Source organism: Podarcis cretensis (genome assembly GCF_951804945.1).
Source record: "Podarcis cretensis genome assembly, chromosome: 16".
NCBI lineage: Eukaryota > Metazoa > Chordata > Lepidosauria > Squamata > Lacertidae > Podarcis > Podarcis cretensis.
In genome coordinates this window covers 12,970,443-12,996,323 of record NC_137186.1, presented here as the reverse complement: position 1 = coordinate 12,996,323, position 25,881 = coordinate 12,970,443, and the positions used below count along the sequence as shown (strand labels likewise).

Here is a 25,881-nt window from a genome sequence, read left to right as displayed (position 1 = left end):
GTGTTCTATTTAATAGATTTTCTAATGATCTGCAAAAAGGGTGGGAAAGGGAAGGAGGATGGTGATTAAGCGAAATTTCCAGGTAATGCAAAAAACCAAAAAAAAACCAAACAGCTGGGATGACAGCCAGGCATTACAGGCGGCAGGAGAGAGAAGAGAGCAAAGCACGCTTTATGAAAGGGAACTAAGAAATAATAATTTTTGTATTGATGGGGACAGTTGTGGTGGGTAGAACAGGAAGTACAATTGCCTCATCCTGTTTCCATTGGAAATATAGCATTCTTTACATGCTCTGGTTGTGGTTCACTACATTGGATGTGCTGTAGTTCAGTGGGAGAGCATCTGCTTTGCAGGCTAAAGGATCCCAGGTTCAATCCCCAGCATCTCCAGGTAGGGCTAGAAGAGACTCCCTGTTTGAAACTCAACAGAGCTGCTGCCAGTCAGTGTATGCAATATTCAGTTAGATGAACCCAGCGGTCTGAGGCAGCTACCTTTTCTCCTGTGGATCAGGATTTTAGGCTGGGGACAATCCCAGACCCGCCAAGTGTCCCTGTTTTCCAGAGACAGTCCTGGTTTTACAAAAGCCGTCCCGGTTTCTGATTTGATCCAGGAGTGTCCCGCTTTTCCTTAGGATGTCCGTATTTTCATTGGACAAATGTTGGAGGGTATGGACCCCGGAGCCAAGGAGATAAATAACTATATAACCTTTAGAAGGCATCTGAAGGCAGCCCTGTTTAAACGTTTAATGTTTTATTATGCTTTTATATATGTTGGAAGCTGCTCAGAGTGGCATGGGTGGGGTTTTTTATTTATTATTATTATTAATATTTTATTTTATTTTAAAAACAGGTCCCCTATTTTCATCGGAGAAATGTTGGAGGGTATGCAATCTCAGCCCTGCTGGGGTGGGTGTGCAATGAAATATTGGCATGTTTAAGGGGGGGTGTTCAGTATAGGAGAGGGTGAGTCAGATCTGATGAACAGCATATATTTAAATTGCTACTACAACACCTTAACAAACCGGGGAATTGTCCTTTGTTAAAGTGGTGTAATAGTGCTGAAAATGTATAGTGTGAATGTGACCTTTGTGTCAACAGGGAATTGAGCAGGAAGAGAAGGGTCTTCTTATGTGCTATAGATTTTTTAGGGCTGATTTTCTGAAACCTTTGCTGGCGCTATAGGAAGTCCTGGTGGGCACCAACGCCTGCTCCAAGTCCTGAAATGTCTCTGCGTCTCTGGGTACGCGCTATTCCATTAAAGAACATTCAAAGCACATTCCCTCCCTCACGAAAGAATCCTTGGCACTGTGGTTTGTTAAAAGGTTGCCATGAATTGTGTGGAGTAAAGGACAGAATTATTTGGGAGAAATTATGTGGTTCACATGTGCTTTAATGGCACAGTGTGCACGCACAACCTGTGTTTGGGTGCTATGAGAGGAACAAGAGCCCTGTATAATTTAAAATAGAAACCAGCAACTGCAAAGGAGGGAAGGAAGACGACTGGAACCCGGGAAGGATCTGTTGTTCTCTGTTGCCATGGTGCTGAATGGCTCTCTTGTGTGGCGTTCGCCATATTGTAAAGGACCTGTTCTTTTTATTGTTGGAGAAGAAGAGGCAGTCTTTTCAAGTCCTGTTCTACCCCTCAGGGGTGGAGGTGAGAGAGGTGAAGACGCTTTCCCAGCAATAAGAATATTTAAGTTTAAAAGGGCCCAAAGAGTCTAAAGAGCTTTTAAAAAAAAACCCAACCCAAACACCTTTTGTAGTTAGGCTGAGGGAAACTGAGCTACGAAACTCCTTGCCGCAAGGAAAATGCCACGGCAAAGAATTTAGTAATTTCCAATGATCAGTTTAGTGTCAGTAAAAAAAAAGAAGTGAGGAAAATGCCTGCAGATTCTGCCAAACTCTTCCTCCATCTATCGCCATTTTGTGACTGGCTTTGGCCCACAGCGTCATTTTGTAATTGGTCCTGGGCCTCATAAATGTGAGAAATGTGAGAACCCCTCTCCGTTGGGTTTATGAAGACTTTGCCCACTCCTCCCTTTTTGGTGGATTTACTCAGGAGGAATTGCCCATAAGCAACCCAATCCTGTCCATGTTGCATGTGGGGTCTCTCAGGAGGAATAGCCAATTGGTTATTATGCCACACTCCCAAAGACAGCCATTTTGTGTTACGCTACATAGAGAGAGCAGCCATTTTGGGACTGGTACCCACAGCACTTTCTCAGAATGTGCACTGGCCCAGAAAGGTGGCTGGGCAAACCATGTCAAATTGAGGGGACCACAGAAGTAAAATGTTTGGTAGAAAGGGAATGAAGGCCTATGGCAGAACCCACTGGAAATGAGCATGGGTCATAACGGAAGGTCCTCATCTCTCTCTTTTTCTCTCCCCACACCCCCAAGAGGCTTCCTAATGGATAGAAGCAGCAGGAAAGCGAAGAAGCCTATTACAGGCACAACAGAGCAGGTAATTGGAACAGGTGGGGTTAGGCATTGATTCCTTTTTTTTGTCTTCCCCTTAAAAAGAACTTGATTTGAGCATTGTATTCAGATTATTCCTAAGCTTCTTGAAGAAAAATCTTCTATTGAAAATAGGCCATATTTCAAAAAGTAAAATTCCCAGCACCCCCAAAGTTCTGAAATTGTTGAGCTTTTTTTTCTTTTTAACCAAAGTTGTTTAGGGTTGTTGTTTTTTTGTAAACCACCAAAAACAAAGAAAGAGGACACATTTTTCAACTTCAACTTCAACTTCAACTCTTTCTTTCTTTCTTTCTTTCTTTCTTTCTTTCTTTCTTCCTTCCTTCCTTCCTTCCTTCCTTCCTTCCTTCCTTCCTTCCTTCTTTCTTTCCCCCCAGTGGGAAGGGGGCAGTGGCATAGCCTCCCCCCAAAAAACAAAAAAATCAGCAACACCCCCCAGCATCTCCAAGAGCCAATTCTTCCTCCTCCTCCTCCTCCTCCTCCTCCTCCTCCTCCTCTTCTTCTTCTTCTTCTTCGGTAAGAAAGGGAGATTCCTTGTTGAGGTCCGTCCCCCCCCCCACTTTGGAAGGGTGGGACTGAGGAGGTAAGTTCCTATGGACCTGCAAAAACAAAACAAAAAAAGATTCAAAAATTGGAGAAGTGCAAATTCTGAAGGATGGCTGTGTTTCAGTTTGTGTATTGTTTCAAAAAGTGCAGATTAGGAAGGTTTGCCTTGAAATGTGAACTGAAATGAATTTCACCCCCTAACTGACATTACAGGCTGGTACAGAGAAGCTAACAGAAGAGGAGAAGGCACTCAGGAAAGAAGTGGAGGGCAAATTGGCGAAGCTCTTAGCTGAGAAGCAGGAGGAGGAGGAAAGTCCAGCATTTCAAGGTGAAGTACAGAAAGGCAAGGCGACAGAGAAGTCCAAGGAAAGGAAGGGAGGCCTAGCATTGCAGAATGAAGTAGAGAAAGCCCAGACAAAGTCCAAGGCTGATACGGAGCGTGAATCACCTCAGCGTGAAGTAGGAAAAGCCTCGGCAAAGAGAAGGTCCAAGGCGGAAAGTGAGCCTTCCTCATCGTGGGATGAAGCAGGGAAAGGGAGGGTGAGGGAGATGTCCAAGCAGGGAACGGAAGAAGAGAACACCCAGGGGGAAACTGAGGACACTGAGACCCAGGAAAGCAGGAACAGTGAATCACCGCAGGCTGAAGCAGAGGAATCCTCAGAAAAGGTCACTTGGAAACAAGGCTCTTTATCAAGCAAAGAGGAGGAGATGGGGGAGAAGGAGGGGTAAGAGAACCCTCCCCCAAAAGACCAGCTTACCTCAACCTGTCCCACATATAGAGATTAGCATCACCGCATAGTGCATGCACACACATGCCTGCCTGCAGTGCTGGGAGTCTCAGATATTTTCTGCCTCCTACACTGAAAAATCAAAGTGATGCTTGACTTGGGATAAATTTCAAAATAATAATGGCCTCCTCCCAAATGAGAATGGAAGCAAAGCAACAACGGGCTTAGCACTAGCAAACAGGCAAGTTCCCAGAGTAAAGATTGCAACCATTTCACCCCACCCCCCACCCCCAGTGCTACAGTTGCCACACTTCCCGGGGTTTGCTCATGGTTTGGTTCAGCATTGCATCTGAGACCGGCTGGGGTCATCATTTTTCTCCCCCAAACTAACAAACCACAAGTGATATGCCATAGAACAAACCTTGGTCCCAGCTTGTGATTTGTCTGGTGCAAGACAAACCACAGGCTTGGATACAACACTTAGCCAAACCATGACTTAGGGCTCGTCTACACTTCTGCTTATCCCTTGCTTAGAAAACCCAAGTGGACTCTCTAGGCACAGGTCCGAGTGGCTTTGCCTTTGCTCTTCCACTTTCCCTTGTTTAGTGCTAGACTGAAACAAACAGGAAACCCCATTGCCGTTTGTTCTGGAGGGCAAATGGAGGTGTATGTAAGCCTTAGCCTTGGGTAGCCTGTGCAGCAGACAACAGGACCAGGAGAGGAATGTACCAACTAACTAAAGTCTATGGACTTGAAGGCATCTGCTTGGTGGGAGACAACTCTGTACTTTCAGATTTTATCTATCGATTTATGGTTTGTATGCGGAGAGTGCCTTTCCTTCAAGTAATTCCAAGCTCCAAGCAATTGTGGGTGGGTGGAGAAAGCAAGCCAATAATCTGGGGGCATTTTTCCTTGTGCCCACATGCTGCCCTGCATTGTCACCAGCAAACACTGGATGTACCCCAATTTCCTGGAAAGGTATGTGCCATTGCATATGACTGGTGCTAAGTGTTTTGCAATACACAGTTCATCCCCCACTCCCTTCCTGACTCTAACAGTGCCTTATACGGAGTCAAACCATTGGTCTGTCTAGTCTATACTGACTGGCAGGGGCTATCAAAGGTCTTAGGCTTTCCCAGTGTGGTAAGAATTCACTTTGTTCATTACCTTGTTCATTCACCACCTTGTTCATTACCCAGGTGAGGTAAGGTAAAGGGACCCCTGACCATTAGGTCCAGTCGTGGCCGACTCTGGGGTTGCGGTGCTCATCTCGCTTTATTGGCCGAGGGAGCCGGCGTACAGCTTACGGGTCATGTGGCCAGCATGACGAAGCCGCTTCTGGCGAACCAGAGCAGCGCACAGAAACGCCGTTTACCTTCCCGCCGGAGCGGCACCTATTTATCTACTTGCACTTTGACGTGCTTTCAAACTGCTAGGTTGGCAGGAGCAGGGACCGAGCAACGGGAGCTCACCCCATTGCCGGGATTCGAACTGCCAACCTTCTGATCTGCAAACCCTAGGCTCTGTGGTTTAACCCACAGCGCCACCCGCTTCCCTTCCTAGGTGAGGTACCACCTTTTAAATAAACCATGGAACCAAGGAAATTAATTCAAGTCCATCATCCAGGAGAGACACAGTGTTTATTTCTATTGCAATAGGACAGAGCCAGTTAAAAACGTCTGTCCCAAAGCACATCAGAACAAAACCTTTTATAGTAGTTCAAACACAGCAAGCAAAGAATCATAAAACATCTAAGCATTCTCAGACCTATGTCAGGAAGGGTTACAGGTCATGAGAAGCAAAACACATATGGCTCCATTCTATCAGCTTCACCCCCTAATTACCTTGTGGTGACCAGAAATGCCTAGGTCATTTGACCATTTTAGGTTTTGGATGTCACACGTTACCCTGCCAACCTAGCTCATGATCTGTCTTTATTGACGTTCCTCCTTCTATCTTTCAGGAAACTTCAAGGATTTTTGATTAACACATGGTAGACTTAGAATAACATCCTGGGGGACCTTGTGTTTGTGCCACTCTCAGGGCTCACAGGGCTAGATAAGATTTCTTGCTTATGACCTAAAGAGCATAGGGTTGTGAAATGCAGGCCCACAAAACCCTTGCACAGAAAGCAAACCTTTTCTTTTATGCATTCTAACTAAAAGCAAAACCCTGCAACATTATTAAAATAAAAAATAGACACCTTGAGTTTCTAATTCTTATATTACCAGTACAGTGGTACCTTGGTTGTCAAGCTTAATCCGTTCCAGGAGTTTGTTCAACTCCTGGAACCATTCAAAAACCAATGCGCTTCCTGCACTTAATCGGAAGCCAAGTCAAACATTTGGCTTCCAAAAAATGTTCACATACCGGGACACTCCTGGGTTTGCAGTGTTCAGGAGCCGATAAGTTTGGGAGCCAAGCCGTTCAACAACTACTGTATTACCTGGAGGTGGCCAGACCGTATGGCTGGGGAACCCCTGCCAGATGGGTGGGCTGTTGTTGTTGTTGTTGTTGTTGAACCTGGGATCCTTTGCATGCAAAACAGGTGCTCTTGCTGCTGATCTGCGACACTGCCCTTAAAATGCAGTTCTTAAGTTCTAGGAAGCTACCTGTTACTGTGTCAGACCACTGGGTTCATCTAGCTCAGTCTTGTCTTGAGCAGGCATGGCCAAACTTGGCCCTCCAGCTGTTTTGGGACTACAATTCCCATCATCCCTGACCACTGGTCCTGTTAGCTAGGTATGATGGGAGTTGTAGTCCCAAAACAGCTGGAGGGCCAAGTTTGGCCATGCCTGGTCTAGAGTGACTGACGGTGGCTCTCCAGAGTTTCAGGCAGCAAGCCTTTCCCAACCCTATCTGGAGATTCATTAGGGATTGAAACTGGGACCTTTTGCATGTAAAGTGGGTGACTTTCCACTAGCCTCCTTCCACACACAACCTGAGTACTTTCTATTACCTGAACTCTGCTTCTTTTCTCTCCCCTCCCCTTTTTTTGCTGCTCCTTCAGACCATCTAGTGCTGGAAGCTTGTGGGTTAAACACAAAGAGGTAAGAAAGCTGGGCAAGAAGTGGAGTTCCCCATCACCTCTGGTTCTCATAAGAGGCTGGGTTGAGAGTGCACATTGGGTGTGCTTTTAAAACTTTTTAAACTTCAATTTACAGAAAATAAGAGAGATCGGAGAGAAACCGCTGGAGGAAATTGGACCACCTGGTTACTTTGCTAAGTAAGACCCCCCCACATACACACACCAAGCCCTGTGCAATAACTAACTCACCTGATTGATGTAGGACAGAGAATGCTTCAAGAGCTTTTCTAGTTTCCAGGCGGGGTGCATTCACATCCCAGCAAATCCAGGTTGTGCAATTGGAAGCTCTTGTGTGACAAATCTTGTTCCCCCAAAGACGGGACTTTTTGAAATAAGAGAAGTGCACTGGCATGTGTGGAATAACAGTTGCTTTGAAGCAATGTTGTCTAACCTTTGCACAAACAAATGGGAAAGAATGCTCATTAAATAGACAGCATTGTCTAATCTCCATGCAAACAGTCTAGGATAAATGCCCAATAACCAGACTGTCTGGAAGCTCCCAGAGCGTAGGAACATAGAAATGTAGGAAACTGTATTCTACTGAGTCAGATAATTGGTCCATCTAGGCAGTGGCGTAGTGTGGGTTGCCAGCACCTGGAGCGAGGCAAGTACTGCACACGCTAAAAAGCAACAGTGGCAGTGGCTTCAGACACTCAACAGCCCCAGAGGCAGCTCCTGGGTTTGCCACATACCTTCATCCAGGGGCCATCCAAGGCCAAGCTTCTGAAAGGAGGGCCTGAGCCTCACCCTTCGCTTTGCCCAGGAAACCCAAGAGATCTCCGGACAAGGGGAAGGGCTACTACTCCCTCTGATTTGGAATTAAAAACTCCCAGCAGCGTTTGCGGGAAGGTGGCCATTGGGTGCTCAGTCATGGATCCTGCCCATTGGAGACTGGTAGGGTGGAATACAGGGAGCCCAACAGGTGGCAGCACCAGTGTCAGTGGCAGGCGGAGCCAACTAATTCTAGTTTTGTCTCCATCCTCATCCTCCCTGCTAAATTTCACAAGGGCAACTGAAACTAAGGAATAGGAGGCTGGCTTGCATTGCCACCTAGAGTGGTTGTAAGTAAGGAGGCAGGTCGGTGGGGCCTGGCTGTAGGTAGAGTGAGGTTTGTGGGGCAATGCCCCATTTGCCTTAATGGACTGGCCTCCACTACCCCTGCTTCTGACCATGGAGACACAAACATGCCCAAATTAAAATTCCATGTGGTCATCACTCAACAAGCAGTTCCCTTCCTGCATCCATCAGGCAAGGTCAGAGCAAACTAATCCTGGCCCACAGTCTTGCCCTCCCTCCAGTTAGCATCCATGTTACCTGAAACAGCCTTAAAAGGCAAACCATTAGCAGTGCCAGGGGAAGCAGATCAGTTTCCACAGCTACAGGCTTTTAGCCAGTCAGCACTAATACAATTTTGGGGATAACTCCCCTGCCACCAGGGATTATCATATCAGGAACCTACCACTTATGGAGTTCATCAATGCTTTTTACACAAACACACACACACACACAATTCCAAGGTAGTTGAAACAATCTCAAGATGGGTGGGGCTGAATGACAAAAGGCTAAAACAGGACAATCCAAAAAAGTTGAATGTTGGAAGATTCAGGACAGACAAAATAAAGCAGTTCCCACAGTGCATAGTTATATAGAATGCTCTCCCCCAATAGGCAGCAGTGGCCACCAATTTGGATGGCTTTAAAAGGGGATTAGGCAAATTCATGGAGAGTAAGGCTATCAAGGGCTACCAGCCACAATGGCTATGTTCTGCCTCCAGAGCCAGGCAGCCTGAGGTGGCTACCTCAGGCAGCAGAAGCCCCCAGGCGGCAGCCCCACCAGGCACCCTGCCCCTAACAGTGATGGCCCAACCTGACTAGTCCCCACTTTTCCCCAAGCAACAAGATGTGACTTTAACCTGAGCCGTCTCTTTTTCTTCAAGGTTAACTCAGAGAATCATGCGGGATCTTCCTACTTTCCAGAAGAAATTGGTAGGTCTGTGCATTCAAATCTTGATTTGTTCCATCACTGTTGAATGTTAAGCTAAAGCACCTTTAAATGTCAGGAAGTGATGCCAGTAGAGTTGCCAGGGGCTGACCTGGAGGCTCTGCCAATCTCCTTAACACACAAGTGGGGAACTTCTTTTTCAGTCTTCCCTTCTGAGCAATTTTTGTGGGGCCACATGCCACAGGTGAGCAGGGCTAGAGGCCAAAGTGGGTGGAGCAAAGAATGCTCCTTCGTACAGTAGCCTAGTTTCTACCTACACACTCACACACCCCTCTCTGTCCTCCCTCCAGGCAAGCAGGAGGTATTAGTTCAAGGAGACATTCTATCTAGGCCAAAACTCTCCAACGTTGTCTAAACCTGGACCATAATTTGAGGGTTTACTTACTACCCCTGCCATCCCTAAGGTTCCTGCTTCTTTAAAAACAAGACAAAACACCTGGTGAGCATCTGTCTCTGTTGAGATCAAAAGCTTCTCTCATTTATAGGTTCAGTATTATTTATTTACATTATTTATTTATTTATTTATTTATTTATTTATTTATTTATTTTTATGTATACCACCTTTATCTTCCAAGGCTCTCAAGGTGGTGTACATGGTTCTTTTCATCCTCACAAAAACCTTGTGAGCTAGGTTAGACTAAAAGATGGTGAGTGGCCCCCAAGGTTACCCCGTTAGCTTCATGGCTGAGTGGGGATTCGAACCCTGCTCTCCCATGTCCTATGCCAACACTCTAACCATTATGCCACACTGGCTCTCAGTAACTAACTGCTCTGGGGTTCCCGTTATCCTGTTTCTTTCATAGGTTCAAAGAACCTCCCTTCCTAATGGAGGGGAATGCTGCTCTACATAATCCCCCATCCCTTTGCATTTAACTTCTTGGTCTGGGACGTTTGACTGTGCATCAGTGAACTGTGCTTCTGGATGGTAGTGACCCCACCATTTCCCCTTCATATGTTTTGTCCCCTGCCCCCCAAGCAATCCATGAGCAGCAAATGAGAAATAAACCAAGGTAGTGGGGAGAGACATGTTGAGGCAAACCATAGTTTATTGTCACGTGCAAACAAGGCCCAATGTGCTCTGATTTTCTGGGGTGTGGGGAGCAAAGGTCATAGTGGAGCTCAATACTGGACTTATAAGGGACAAGCTGTAGTGGGATGGGCAGGTTTGAGAAGAGGGCACTCATAAGGCTCTGTGCTGCATTCACTGGGGTTGAGGGAGCAGACAGGGTGTAGTGAGGGGTTGGGCTGTCAGAGAACTCAAATGAAAAGAGAAACAGGGGCGGGGGGAGATTGCCAATGTTTGCTTACTTGTTTCATATCCAGGATGGAAATCAAAACAGATAATACAGTTGGTATTCACTGTCATAGTTTTCAGTTCACCACAACCAATATGCCTTGGGAATGGTGTGGAATAATGCAATTCATTACTTTAAATTTTGCCATAGCAGACAGCGAGCCAAATTGTGTGGGTTTTGTCAGTGAGGGGAGGGGTGGAACTAACTGTTGCGAGAGTGTCCCTTCTAATCTATAAACGTTATTGCAGAAAGGTTCAGAAGTGCCAGAAAAGTATAAGAGAAAGAATATGCATCCAAGGTATGAAACAGGGATAATCATGGGCTGGTACAACCACTTTCAAATCTGTTGGGGCGGGAGGGGTGCCAAAAGCATTAGGGGAGAACAAAGCCTCCCTGTGGTATCTCCCAATCAGCATGAAAGGGGAGCTTCCTTAGTCACTGGGAAGCAGTCTTATCACTTTTTGTGCTGATTGGAGCCAATCAGAGTGAAAGGAGAGTCAGCAACTGAGAATTGGCTCCACTGGAGAAGTTGCCATGGGAAGGACACTGGGGAAGAATCGTTCTATATAGGCTCCAAATCTAAGCATTTAGGAAGACTGACATCCCAAGGTGCTTTGGTTCCCAGAGAATGGTGTGCAAGTTCTGTTACATACCATGGAACTTCAAGGGAAACACAACTTAAGTCAACTTAATTCACTCCAAAAGAAGATACTGGAGCACAACCATTGCCTGTATGTGTGCCCAGAAAATAGTAGAACTAGCTTAAAGACAACACATGAATCATTGCACTATATCCCTCTTTGTTCTCTCTGGGGCACGAGCCTTGGCAGTGTGTATGGAGGTCCTGGACTATCCAGACAACAAGACCTCTCTCTTGGCCACACTGATATTTTCCAAAGCAAAGCAAATCAATACATTTGGCACCAGCTTGGCTGCAGGAGTTGCTGGAAGGAGGCATCCAAACCCCTATGGAACTCCACTCTCCATCTAGGAGAAGGACCCCTATGTATTATTATTGTATGATTATAAGATTGCTGTATGATCTTAGAAGCTTGTATCATTTTAGAAGGGGACGTGACTGTGACTAGCAGGTAGGGGCCCTGAACTTTTGAAATTGCTACAACTCTACTGGCCACAATAGAGATGGAAGTTCTTGGGCAACAGGACAGATTTTTGACCTGGACTTACTTTCTTTCTTAAAGGTTAGCTAAACTGCTCAGCACTGAGCTGCCCACCACCCAGGTAGGCATCTCAATTTATCTTTGTTCTTCACTCTCATCCATGAACCATGGGATCCCTTGACATGCTGTAGAGCAAATGAGGCCCTGCCCCACCAACTTCTCAGCCAGTCCCCACCTGCCTGCCTTCCTTCCTCCTTAGAACCTGACCATGGGAGGTGGCTCCATCAGTCAGCTTCTTCCTTCCTAGTCTCAGCGTTGCCCCTTGTATAACCCATCAGGGAGGAGGAAGATGGGGTCAAAGCTAGAATTAGTTAGCTCAGAGCCATTGGCTCTGGTGTTATCTACTGATGGGCTGGGTGCATTGTGCGCTGCCAGTCACAATATGCACCAGACACCTCTGCCTTTTCATTTAAAAATCAAGAAGGCAAGCCAGGTGAAGGACTAACAACAACAACATTATTACTTGCCATTAACCATCAGTTTCCAAGGCAAGTTAAAACAATATTTAAAATCCAGAATTAAAAACTCTGAAAACAAATAACAGTCAATGTGATTAATCTGAAGCTTTTTGTTTTGTTATTTTTCTCTTTACGTACCTTTTCATATATTTTTTGTACCCCCATTTCATGAAACTGCAATATAAATCAGGTTTCTTTTGTTATTCTTACTGGATATGATCCCTGAAGATTGTGGGGTTTTTTTTACATTTGCCCAGTGATTGTTCTTTGTTTTTCTTTGCCTTCTTCCCCATCCTTATTATGATACAATTTCTGACTTGGTTATGAAAGTTATTGTTATTATGTCATTGATTTTATGTTTAGGATTTTTTAAAACTCAGTAAAAATATACTGCACACACAGTAATGACAGTTGCAGGAGTAGGGGGGGTCCTGAAAACACAGGTGTCAAAGGCCAGAGCTAAATAGGTGCATCTTCACCAATCGGCTGCCATTTGCTCTGGTCTAGCAAGGGTATTCCTTGTGGTCACATGGTGACTTAGTGGTACAGTGGGCTTGCAAGCTGGAGGTTGCAAAAGATACAATATAGAGAGATTTGGGAGACAGGAAGTGGTGAGGGATGCATGTGTTTTAGAATTCGTATCTTGCTCCTTCCATGCTGCGTAGGACTTTCAGACCCTCAAACAATCTCATCATACACCAGGAAAACCATGAAATGAAAACCTGCAGAGGGAAAGCAGCATTAAAAAAATTAAAATAAAATAAAATCAGCAGCCAATATTATCCAAAGTTAACTGCAAATAAATCAGTTGCTAAAAAGCATTCTCCCCCCATAAAAAGCATGTCCTAAAAGATTATCCCTAAATGTGCTTTGGAAAGTAATGTGCAATATCTCATGGAGCTGAGAGTTCCACAGCCTAGGTGCCCCTGAAGAGAAAGTATATATCTCTGCATTTCCCTGCTTTCCACATTTTCAGGAGCAGAGACTCAGAGAGTAAGGCCACCCTAATTACCAGACAATGTGTGGACAGGCTCATGGGAAGGGAGATAGTCCTTCAAGGATTCAGATCCCAAACAGTTGAAGGCTTTACTGAATGTTCACAGAGTTGTGTACTGGCCTCAACTGATCATGCTCTGCTGGCCTCCTATCTGGACTACTGTAATGCACTCTGTGCAGGGCTGCCCTTGGAGACTATATGAAGGCTGCAGCTGTTAGATAGGCAAGTGGGACAGCTCCATGGGACCATTTTGTCACCAGCCCCAAAAATGATGCATTGGCTGCCAGTGAACTATGGGGCCCAATTAAAAATATTAGTACTAGCAAAAGAGAGTGCCTTTCCCAATATCATCCACCTTGGGCCCTATGACCAGAAGGGATACCCTGGTGGTGCTGCCTCACTGCTGAGTGCTGCCCAGTGGGCACTGGCCCATGATAGGGCCTTGTCAGTGATGGTTCTCCATTTGTGGATGCCCTCCCCTCTCTTTAGTAACTTTTGAGAGGAATTATAAAACATTCCTGGTTGCCCAGGCATTTGAAAGTTTCTGTTCCTGGCAACCTTGAAAGTATTGCCTGTGAGTGTATGTGATTGTTTGTAGACTCTTTGGGAGGAAGTGCAGGATATAAATTTAATTTGATGATGATGATGATGATGATGATGATGCAGGGAGCAGTTTCTGGGGTGGAGCATAGTGTGCCTTCTAATGTATCCCTGTTATTGCAGAAAATGAAAATGAGGCATCAGCTGTCCCTGAAAGACTCAAGGTACAAAAGCAGAAATGCTCTGGAACACTGTGGGTACTTTCAAATCCATGGCAATGTGCAGAAATGTTGGCAAGAACCAAGGGCAGGGGTAGGGAGCTTGTGGCCCTCCCATATATGTTCAGAATAAGCAGAGTCACCCCACCCATGAGGTGGACTGAAGAAACCCATCTCAGGTGGTGGAAGTAAAAGACGTGGTGTTCTGCCTGCCCCATCACTTCTGCCACCGAGGGGGAAGCATTCCGCTACATGGTGCTGCTGATCATCTTTCAGAACCATGGTGAGAAGCCAAACGACAATGCTTTGAGGAGCGCCCAGGCCCCTGCCAAGTTCAGCAAGTGCTGGGACATTCCTGAGTGCCATGTTGCCAATCAGTTCCCCGCCCCAGAACAGGGGTGGAGAAGCCAAGCGGCAATATTTTGAGGAAGCACCCCATCTCCCAGTGAGTTTGGTGCACGGTGGCAGTGGAACTGCTGGGGGGCAGAAGTGAAGGACAGTGGCATAGCGTGGATTGCCAGAGCCCAGAGCCCTTCTGCAAATGGCCTTTGCAACATAAGTCAGTTAAAAGGAAACTTAGTATCCAGATGTGCCTATTTACAGTGGTTATTTTCACTTAGCCCTATTTCTCGGTGAATCCACCAATTTCTTAGTGAAATGACACTTTTACCAGTAAAACTTGCACTGAACTAGTACAGAGAGCAATAAAGCAGCCATGTCTGACCCCTAGTCAGCCTCAAGACTCCTCCAGTCACAAAGCAGCACATTATGCATGAGACTCCCCTTTGTGAAACTGCTATAACAAGTATTGATAACTGTCCGAGCAGACTTGTCAAAAGAGCAGATATCTATACATTTATCTGTGAAAATGGACGTTGGAGTCAAGGTATTCACAATTTCAAAAGAATGGCCCAGAATAGCCAGGAAAAGGCAATCAGTGAACATTATGAGGTATCTTGACAGACAGGAAACAAGCCACCCTCTCAAATTTCTGTTGTAGGCCACCACTTTCCCAGTGTGTTTTCTCTTGGAAAATAAGGTGTTTCTCTGAACAGGACCTTCTCTCTGTTTTAAAGGTTAACTCAGATCCTGAGCCAGGATTTATCTGACGATGAGGTAGGCCGCTTATTCTTGTTTATCTTTCATCCCTGAATGGTGGGTTGCCCAGCATATTTGGATTGCTGGCCGGGGGGGGGGGTAGGGGGAGGCACTTTGAAGGTCAATAGTTGTAATTTTCCAAGGTGCTTACCTGGACCCTCCATCTCTTTAAGATGTGTTGGGTGGCAGACAAGGAGAAAGAGCGTAAGGGAATATGCCTGGATAGCTTAGTTGGTTAGAGTGTGGTTGCAGGTTTGATCCCCGTATGGGACAGCTGTGTATTTCTGCATTGTAGGGGGTTGGACTTGATGATCCTCAGGGTCCCTTCCAACTCTTTGATTCCATAGTATCAGGTCTTTACTTCTTTTTCCCCAAAATTATCCATGGGTTGGGATAGAGATGAGTGGTGCAGTTGGCTAATATTAGACTCTGTGCTTTTATGGTCTTATGAGCCCCATGTTGGCTAAACTGTGGCCCTCCAGATATCATTGGACACCCAACTCCCATCAGCTCCTGCCAGCCTGGCCAGTTGTCAGGGAAGATGGGAGTTGTAGTCCAGCAAAAACCTGGGGGACACCAGGTTCGTCACCTCTGCTTTATATTGTGCGTGTATTACTTCATTCACTTCAAAATACAATAAGCCAGACTCCTCCTGCTCCCAAAGTCTTGCCTTGACTAAATTACTTTTTTTTGCTGGAGAGTCACCCTCTAATTTATAAATGTCACTGCAGGAAGAAAAGGATGAGTCAAAGAAAACAGAACTCCATTCTTCAAGGTATGAATCCAAATGAGGGTGACCTTGGAATGCTGCGCCTATTTTCAAATTTGTGGCAGAGATGCCTCAGCCAGTGTTGCCAAAAAGCACAGGGCACAGGGAGGGCGAACTCCTCAAGTGTCAAGGACTGGCTGGATGAGGAAGAGTGGTGGGAGCTGCCTGACTTAGAACCCCCTGGGGAGGACACAGAAGATAGCAACTTAGATCCTGGATCGTGGTGGTGGGACATTGGGGAGCCATCTGGAGAAGGGACGAGCTGGGAGGTGCTAGAAGCAGATGGTTTGAGCGATTGGGGGGTGTCAGGAGGAGGAGGGCCTTCCAGGACAGGGTTAGAGGCTGAGAGTTGCAGTATGAGCGCAGACTCAGACAGAGAGGAGTCCTGAGATCCACAGATGAAGGGTGGTACACAAATTTAATGAATAAATAATAATGAAAGATAATTCCCTTTGTAGGCACAACAAAATAATATCCTACACTGAGTTAGAGACCACAAGTATTTATTGTGTCCCTTGCCCCTAGGCAGAAAATATTTATTGCCCCTAGAGATGAGAGAGCTGTGTACAAACTCATCTCTCACAATATGGTGGCCTTTCTGGAAGGAGTAAGAGCCACTCCAGGGGTGGCATGCAGCTGGTACTCTTGAAGAGAGGATCAGGAAGGTTCTTCTGTCCTCCTATCTATCTCTCCCTAGTCACAATGCAACGCCACCTCAAATTTGCCACCCCAAACAACTGCCCCGTTGGCCTTCCCTGTTAATCCGTCTAGTGCAATATTGCCTACAATTGCCTCTCCAAGGTTTCAGGTGGGGGTCTCTCCCAGTCCTACCTGGAGATGCTGGGGAATGAACCTGGGATCTTCTGCATGTTGAGCAAGTGCTCTAGCACCACAACATTGACCAAAGGTGGCTTTGCCTCCCCTCTCCCCATAATCTACGAACCTTCTCCTACAGCCTGTCAACTCTAACCCTGGATCTATCTTTCTCCTCCCCCACCCTCGTCATTTCCTGCAGTAGCAAGACAGTGCCCTTTGAGACCTCTCCTGGGGGAAAAACGAAGGTAGGGAGTGTAGAGAACTGTAAGCCTTTGGTATTCAGGAGGGCTGTCCACCTGCTGCTTGGACCCAGCCTCCAGAGAGTGTGACGCTAGGCATTTCCTGTGGCCACCAAGCCCATGAAAATCTTGCTGGTAGGATGGTTATCTGTGGCCCTTCTTGGCAAGCCTGGTGTAGCATGTAAACAAAAGAAAAGACTGGATCAGACCAAAGGCACATCTAGGCTGGCATCCTTGAGGGCTTTTGCCAGCCTTGAATGGGTCCTTGTATGGCAGGAACATAGGGAACTGTCTTCTACCAAGTCGAAATACTGGTTCGCCTAGCTCTGGGTTTCCCAAACTTTGGTCTCCAGTTGTTTTTGGACTATGATCCCATCATCCCTGACCACTGGTCCTGCTAGCTAGGGGTGATGGGAGTTGTAGTCCAAAAGCAGCTGGAGCCCCAAGTTTGGGGACCCCTGCTACAGGGCCGTCTTAAGCATATCCGGAGCCGTGATTCAAAGATCCCTCTGGCGCCCCCCCCCCCCCTTTCCCAGAGTTGTCAACCTTTCCCCAAGCCTCTGCGGGGATTGCTCTCCTCCTGCGGAGGCTTGGGAAGGAAGCTGCATGCCTGCCAGCCATATGGTTGACGGGGCATAGCTAGCGGGCGTGCAGGGAAAGGGGAGGCCTCCGGCAAAGCCGCACAGCTCCCCCACTCGCTGGAGTGCCCCTGAGAAGCCAGCGCCCAGCCACAATGCACCAGTAAGCCCAATAAGAAAGATTGCTCTGCCCTGCTATAGACCAAGCCAGCTGCATAGGAGGTGAAGGACCGGGCTCAGTAGTGGTCCCTCTGCAGTTATCTGAGTTTTAATGCAAGCCATGTGGCATCCGCTGCTGCCTCTTCCTAACTGGAGGAGGTGGCAATGAACACAGCAGGCATGGGTTGAGGCAATTGCAGCATATACTTCAATATACTGAACCATGTTCAAAGCCCTTCAGTCCCTGCTGATGGGGACAGGCGATCATCAGCACATGATGCCAGTGTTCAAAAGCTTGCCACATTGAAGCTTGGGACCTGCCTCGCTCTTCAAAGGAAGGAGACAGGGTGCAGGTAGTTTGTTGGCTCAACATCCATCTCAGCTCACAATTCACCTGCTGTATGTTGTCGGGGTGGGGTGGGCAGGACACCCACCTGTCATCATTTTCTGTCTGCCTAGCAGATTTAGAATGAAATGTCTCAGTAACAGTTGTTTTAAATTACTTTCTTTTGGCCCCAAGTGCTCAGGAAAATGTCAAAATCTTTCTACAATTTCTACTTTTAGTTAAGTCTTTTTTTATGTAGTTACTTGATGGGGGCAGTTGCCCCCCTGGCTACACCCATGCCTACTGTGCCTTTAACCCCCACCTTGCCTATGTAACATTCAAATTTCTGTATTAAATAATTTGGCAGAAGCAGAAACCTGAGTCAGAATACTTCATCTAGAAGTGAGACTTCCGCGCGGGGACCCTAAAAAACCACAGGCGCGGAAGCCTGTGGACCTGGTGACTCGGCGGGCACCATTTGCGCCCCCCCCCCCGACCTGCGAAGGAGCCTTTTTGAAGGCTGCGGAACAGGGGACGGGGAGCGGCGTGGTGCTGAGAGTCTGCTTCCCGTGCTGAGTGAAGCCGCATGCCATGGACGGAGAGCGCTGACTTTTTCCTGTGAACATTCGGATTAAAAGCAACAACCCGTGAGTAATACGGAAATTGGACTTATAAAAGAAAGAACTTTTCTGAATTTGGCACGATCGGGGAAGACGCAAAGAGGAAGTCCGTCTCCCCTGCCTTGTAAACAATCTGAAGCAAGGACTAAATAATTAAGGTTGAGAGAATATCTCCTTTTTATTGGATAAAACTATCAATTACACGGATTGACAGTATAAGTAATTGTGCTGGAGGATAAGAGCTAACTTTGAGAGCCAAAGTGCCCCCCCCCCGAGACCCGGGAGCGATCCGCGAGAGGAGCCTGCCGAGGAGACATAGAAGACTTTGACAGCTGTCAAAGTTAGCTGTCAAAGTGGGGAAAAATAGAGAACTTTGTTTCAGATGTTTTTGCTGGTTACACTAGCTACAATATAGTGATAAATTGTTGAAAATAAAGAAGAATTGAAACAAGTTAACTGGACTTTTGGGCTGGAAGTGTAAGGAATACTCAATAACCAGAATCCCTCTAGAGGGGGCTCAGGGACACTATAAGAATGGAAATAGGTCAAAAAATACTAGCTGATCTGGACGAGGTTGCTTTTCTCGTGAGAAAACTGGTAGAGCAGAGTCATGTTTTGTCTACAGTCCAGGCAGCTGAACAAGAAAAGAAACTTGAGAAACTTGAGGAAGTGGAGAAAGAGATAATTGTTGAACAGGAGCACCAGGAAGGAGGGGCTGAAATGTTGCAGAAGGCAAAAGAAAGCCGGAGGCCTGTCAAGATGGATATAAAAGAAAAAAAGGACTGGATGATGAAAATTTGGTTTGAACTGAAGAAGGAGGAATGGAAAGATCTCCCTTTGTGGAGATCTGAAGATTTTGGGACATTTGGACCTAAAAGGATTAAGAAACAAGTTTTGAGCTCCACTTTTAAATTTGGAGGCCCGGCCGGATGGAACATGGACAATTTTGGGACAGAGCCCTTCCGAGATTTGGTGGTTAATACAAAGGACTATAAAAAAAACCAGCAGAAAGGAACTGAGAGAGAATCAAGAGCCTCTGACGTGAGGAATCCAGGCTGATAGTAGATGGACTAATGGACAATGGTTTGGGGATTGAAACCGGGAAAGGGAGGGTGGGGTTTGGGAATCCGAAGGGTGTACAAATATATTCTGATCCTTTCTATTGTTTCTTTCTTTCTTTCTTTTTTTTTGTATTGCTATTAGTATAAAAATGGGGAATTCGTGTAAGGGAAACTGGGTCGACCTTAGAAAAAGTCTTTAAGTATAATGATCAATGCATATAAGTTAAAATTTGATACATAAATTGAATTAAGTATAATAACAAAATGGGGTTAAAAACTCAGGATAAGAACTTGTTGAATAAATATTTGGACACGGAATACAAGAAGGGGAGGTGAGGGGAAGTCGTAGAAAAAAGTTATCGAAAATAAGGATTGTAAATGTTGAATGCTTTTTTTTTTTAACTCTGTTTTTTCTCTTTTGTTTTTTGTTTTTGTTTTTTGTATTATTTGAAACTCCAATAAATATCATTTAAAAAAAAAATAGAAGTGAGGCTTAGGACAGTGGCCTTATTAGGCAATCAACCCCTAACCCCGCAAAGTGGGGCTAATTGTACTGACCTGTCTTCTATGGTTCTTAGAAATATCACGATGCAGGTAAGACCTGTGAAGTCTTTTGAACATTATGAGTGAACTAGTGCAAATGTTGTTGTAGCTGTCTTTTTGATGTTGGTCTGCCTTGACCTGGATTAGGGTCACCATATTTCAAAAACTGAAAATTCAGACACAGAAGTTGTCAAGGTATTGCAGTTGTTGAGCTATTGAGTTGTTGCAAAATCTCCAGATATTCACCAAAAAAACAACACTTCCAACATGCATTGCCATATGCCCATGTTTTCCCGGACATTTTATCAATTTTTGAAAATTCTGCTTGAATGTTATTTCTGATGGATGAATCCCGGATATGTCCAGGGAAACCTGGATGTATGGCAGCCCTACCTATATAGTGATTTTTAGTTAACAGATTTCTTTACCTCTTCTTCTTGCTTCTAAACTCTTAACCTCCTGCCCAACAGGATGAAGCAGCTGCAAAGGATGGCACACTGAAGGGTGACTCCTTGCCTTCAACTGTAGGTGAGGTTGTATCACCGGAGTGGGAGAAGGACCAGGGGCGGAGGAAGGGGTGTGTGGTAGAGGCGGGTCGTCCTGGGTGTCAACACTGGGGGGGGGGGTGACAAAATGCTGGGTGGCACTCACTGCGGGGCCTGCAGCGTTCCCAAGCCGTGCGTCTCTCCTGGGAGTGACATGGTGGCTTGGGCACCTGCAGGCTCCACTCTGCCCCAAATGGTCCACCCACCACCTCCCCCTCAGCTGTAGAGTGGCTGAATGGGAGGGGGCAGGCAGACTCCTTGGAGGCCCCACGGAGTGTCCTGCCCCAGCTCACCCCGCCCCGCAGGCAGCTGGCCCTGCTCCTGGCACAAGGCACGCATGCCACCCCAGGCACCTGATTGGCTTGCTCCGCCGCTGAGAAGGGCCCCTAGATAAGTGAATGGGCCTGTCCCTGTCCCTCCCAAACTTCTCCTGAAAATCTACCAGTGCTTTAGGGCACATTCATCCTGAATTTGAAACAATAGATGAACCCAAATTCACCCATCCTCCTGCATTCTGAATTTTGCCATTCAGACCCCCAGTCAAATAATGTTTACAATTATTTAATTTTATTTATTTAGGGTATTTATATCCTGCCTTTCTCCCAAGTTGGGATTCAGCATCTTAACACTTTATACAAATTAATGAAAACAAACGAGTTAAAAACATTAGTTGAAATACAACAAAGCACATTTAGAACCAGCAAATAAAAGATAGATTGCCCTGGAAGCAATATTCTTCCTCCTCTTCTTCTTCTTCTTCTTCCCCATCAATTATTATATTTATACCCCACTCTGGGCAGCTTACAGCAACCTAGTAATCACTATTGTCTGCATCTTAGTTTTCAAAAGCTTGTCTGAACAGGAAGGTCTTAGCCTGCTGGTGAAAGATAACAGAGAGAGAATCAGTCTAGCTGCTCTTGGGCAGAAATTCCACAATCTGGGAGCAGCCACAGAAAAGGCTCCCTTTCTTGTCACCAGCAACCATGCCCCTGATTTTGATGGAATTGAGAGAAATGCATATCCTAAGGTCATGTGTGCATTTATATGCCACTTTTCTTCTGAGGAGCTCAAAGTGGCATAAATGGTTATTTTTCTCCCCATTTCATTCTCACAGCAACCCTGTGAAGTAGATTAGGCTGAAAGACTGTGGCTGGCCCCAAGATCACCCAGTGAGTTTCATGACTGAGTATGTCCTATTATGGAAATTTGGAGTTTGCGTGGGAATTGTGTATATTAGGAGACATCCACACTAAAAACGCTGGTGGATTTTCAGGATGACTTAAAAAAAACTAGTTGGTGAACTGATGAGGAGAATGTGGAGAGCTCAGCTTAAGACTGGAATAATGAGAAACCAAAATGGACATGTTTCCCCGTCCTTACCCTATGTTCAGCTTCTTACGCCTTGTTTCCTCACTTCACACAGGAAGCTCTGTCTGGAACATGGGGCAAAAAATAAGCCACTGGAAGATGTCCCACCAACATGGGTATCACGTGGGCCAGCTTACTCAGGTGTGTGTAGATGCAGCTAAGACAATGGAACAATGGGTTCCTCTCGGGGGAAGGGAAAAAAGATGAACTATGCTCTTAAACAGACAACCCTTGTTAACAGAAGCCGCTCACTGGTGGCAGATTCGATATTTAACACCATTGGGGAAGGCCCAGTTGGGTTTTCTTCCTCAGGCGGCAAAATCTGTCATCCAGATTCAAGGTGGGGAAGAGAGATGGGGGAGAAATTTGATTTCATTTAAATACAAATCTATCCAATTTCCTGTTTTTGAGAACAATATGCAAACTGAAGCACAGATATCCTTCAGAGCTTGCGTTTACCTGAATTTTTGCAGTGCAATTCTCCGACCAGTGTTTGCAAAAAATGCTTCTGTTAGGGGAAAGTCAGTGTACAAACAAATGTATTCATGAAAAGGGCATACAAGAATGCATTAGATAGAGGGAAATTGTTTGTAAAAACGTGTGCATTGGTCCAAACTGCATATAGAAATTGGAAGAATTTCATACTAAAATGCTGATGAGTTTTCATGAATTTATTTATTTATTTATTTATTTATTTATTTATTTATTTATTTATTTATTTCTAATGTAGGGATTGGAATCTCTGCATGGCTTTGAAAAGGGGGAAAGCTGCCAATGCGTAACTGACTGGTCCTTTTCCTTTCATCCTAGGATAAAATTTACAAGCAAAGGCTACTGAAACATGAGCGGGACACCAAAATAGCTGTAAGCCTCTTTCAACAATTTGACCTTTCAGTTGTATTGCAAGAAAAGCCGTGACCTGTGCATATCACCACTTCACTTTTGGGTGGTGCTATTTATTGGTGAGAAGTATAGTCCTCAAAACATTTTGATTGTTTCCCTTAGAGCAGAGCTGGGGAACCTCAGGCCCAGGGCCAAAAGTGGCCCTCCAGGCCTTTCAAGCCCTCAGCATTCTCCACAGTCTGTGTTGCACTCTGTTAGAGTACTGTCGCCTGTCTGAAACAATGCCTTCTTGCTTGTCTAGACGGTAAACAGAGAGGTGTGGGGTTTTTTTAATATGATTTTTATTAACAAGCCAATCAAATCACATCACATTAATTCCAAATTACACAGCCAAATTTTTAAATTTTTGTTGGGGGTACCCATGCTTCGAGCTCAGAAAGAGATCCAAACATCTCTCTTGCTGCTGCTTTGATGTTCACAGTTCTGTCCAAATAGTATTCACAGTTCTGTTTAATCTTCTCTTTGTTATTTTCCTCATCTTCTTATTGTTGTCATAAACAGAGAGGTGTGTATGGGTTTTTGGGAACCTCTGGCTTTTTGTTTAAGGGGGATGTGGTGCTGTGGGTTAAACCACAGGGCCTAGGACTTGCCAGTCAGAAGGTTGGTAGTTCGAATCCCCGTGACGAAGTGAGCTCCCGTTGCTCAGTCCCTGCTCCTGCCAACCTAGCAGTTCAAAAGCACATCAAAGTGCAAGTAGATAAATAGGTACCGCTCCAGCAGGAAGGTAAACGGCGTTTCTGTGCGCTGCTCTGGTTTGCCAGAAGCGGCTTAGTCATGCTGGCCACATGACCTGGAAGCTGTACGCCGGCTCCCTAGGCCAAAAAAGCGAGATGAGCGCCGCAACCCCAGGGTCGGCCACGACTGGACCTAATGGTCAGGGGTCCCTTTACCTTTACCTAAACAACAACAAAGAAGTTTGCTGTACACAAATAAATGTTGCATCCAGTGCCCCACCCACATTTTGCCTCCTGCTGCATCCACTTCTGCATTTCACTAGCCTACTGTGTACAAAGGTAAAAGTTACATCTGCCTCTGGCCCCACCCACCAGTACCATGTGGCCCCTGTAAGGTGTTGCACACATGGTAATGCGGATCTTGGGTTGAAAAGGGTTCCCTGCCTCTTCCCTGGAGGCTGACCCACAGGTACCTTTGCTCTGTGCTTTCTAGGCACAGCTCCATGTTTTCCAGATCTGTATCCAAGTGGCCTTTTTTGTCCCAGCACTTTGTCTGGGAAAACCCGCACGTTACTGCTGAATCAGAGCAAATGGCAATCTGCTTCAAATTTGACTGCCGTTTGCTCTGATCCAGCAGCAAAATGTGGATTTTCTCGGGGGAAGCACCAGGACCAGGACCAACCCCCAACCCCAACCCCCCAACCCCTGGCATTCAGACATGGACATGGAAAGCCCAGACCTGTGCCTAGAAACACAACACAAAAGGAAGTCTGGGTGAGCCCTCTGTTTAATGTTCCTTTTGGACTTTGGACTTGTATGTTGTTTACAATTATAAGTCGCTTCAAGACCCTTTACAAAGCTGGAGATGAATAAATGTAATATTCAATGATGATACATAAGCATTTAATTATAATAATTATAAAACCATTGTTATGATTAAAATGTTCTAAATGTTCAGATTTTTTTCAAAATCACAAGGGGTGGGGGGAAATGGTTGAATTTAAAAAGTAAGCAGAATATCACCTTGAAGTGATGGTAGTGGTGGTCGAGGGGTTCTGTGTGTACTTTAAACGTATCTCCCTAATCCCTTGCTCACTTCCCCATTCCACAGATGCCCATGCCACTCCAGGAAGTGATGGAGGAAGAAGTGTTTGACATCTTAGTGGAAACCCTGTTTGGTGAGGAGAAGGCTTGTGTACTGCAAGTCTAGCCTGTTTTTGTGATCACAAGGACACATCTCCCTCTTGAAGTCAAGCCACCACTTATACGTTGTCCCCCTGCCCCAAAGTGGGAGGACTTCTGTAAAATGTGTTCATACTAATATGCAGTGGTACCTCCGGTTAAGTACTTAACTCATCCCGGAGGTCCGTTCTTAACCTGAAACTGTTCTTAACCTGAAGCACCACTTTAGCTAATGGGGCCTCCTGCTGCCACCGCGCCACCGGAGCACGATTTCTGTTCCCATCCTGAAGCAAAGTTCTTAACCTGAAGCACTATTTCTGGGTTAGCGGAGTCTGTAACCTGAAGCGTATGTAACCTGAAGCGTATGTAACCTGAGGTACCACTGTATATGTATAGATACAAAAATTCAGAAATGATCATTGTAATTTACACCCCATCTTGCACCATACATTTGAAGCAGCAGCATGCCACGTTAAACAGTCATGGCTCCCCCCAAAGAATCCTGGGAACTTCAGTTTGTTGAGGCTGCTAAGAGTTGTTAGGAGACCTCAATTCTGCTCAGATAGCTAGAATGCCTAGGGTTCCTTGGGAAAGGGGATTTGATCTCAGAACTGTAGCTGTATGGGGGGAATTATAGATGTTAGACTACATGGGGACAAGATGGAGCCCTGCAGGACACCAGAGGAAAGCTTTCATGGCATCAAGCACTGGCCCTGCCTCTCATAACTGCTTTCTGGAAACAACCCTGGAAGTAGGGGCAGAACCACCAATTGGCCACTGTGAGAATAGGATGTGGGACTAGAATTTAGGGTTGCCATATTTTGGAGATAAAAAACAGGACACTGTTATACTATGGCGGCCATTCAAAGCAAATGAATGCAATTTGTCTCGAATTTTGCCCCTGAAAAAGAGGACACATGGTGGGCCACTGACCTGATTCTGCAGCAAGGCTCTTTTTATATTCTCATGATCATGGAGGGTGAGGTTCCTACAGTGGTGCGGGCTTCTCATATGTTGCTTAACACCAGCTGCTGGGAATCGTTACAGGTGAGCAGAGTTTCTGTTGCCCTCAGGTCCAACTTGCAGGCTTCTCACAATGCTAGAATGGATGGACCTTTGTCCTGATCAAGCAGGCTCATCTCATGAGAGGCAGGGCAAGGTCCCAGAGACTCAGGTCACTTATGCACCCCGCCATATTGTGATGGTAGAAACTGCGGAAATGTGTGGCATGTAAAAGTAACCTCTTCCCTCTCTACCACCCCTCCTCAGACTACCACAACAAATTAGGATCAGAGCACCCTCTCACCATCCAGATGGAGCAGCAGGTGGAACACCTTCACCTCCAGTTGCAGGGAAGAAGAGTTCTTTGAGTGAAGATGCTGTGCAAACAACGCCCCTCCTACCCTTTGCCCACCAGTACCTTGAAACCACCTTGAGAACAAGTAAATGTTTTTGTGTTTTCATCCCGCCCCATC

General features: G+C 45.9%; 1 protein-coding gene across 1 annotated transcript; it reads left to right on the top strand.

Annotated features, from left to right (window-relative positions):
- Nucleotides 1-1,155: 1,155 nt before the first annotated feature.
- On the top strand, nucleotides 1,156-25,869 carry CATSPERZ (catsper channel auxiliary subunit zeta). Its single transcript, XM_079958222.1, has 17 exons — nucleotides 1,156-1,239; nucleotides 2,400-2,463; nucleotides 3,234-3,745; nucleotides 6,759-6,798; nucleotides 6,913-6,974; nucleotides 8,773-8,821; nucleotides 10,381-10,430; nucleotides 11,335-11,374; nucleotides 13,492-13,532; nucleotides 14,603-14,642; nucleotides 15,356-15,399; nucleotides 16,409-16,454; nucleotides 20,205-20,262; nucleotides 21,703-21,788; nucleotides 22,458-22,511; nucleotides 24,336-24,402; nucleotides 25,676-25,869. The coding sequence occupies exons 2-17, from the start codon at nucleotides 2,410-2,412 to the stop codon at nucleotides 25,774-25,776; spliced, it is 1,344 nt and encodes a 447-aa protein (XP_079814348.1). The 5' UTR covers nucleotides 1,156-1,239; nucleotides 2,400-2,409; the 3' UTR covers nucleotides 25,777-25,869.
- Nucleotides 25,870-25,881: the final 12 nt, after the last annotated feature.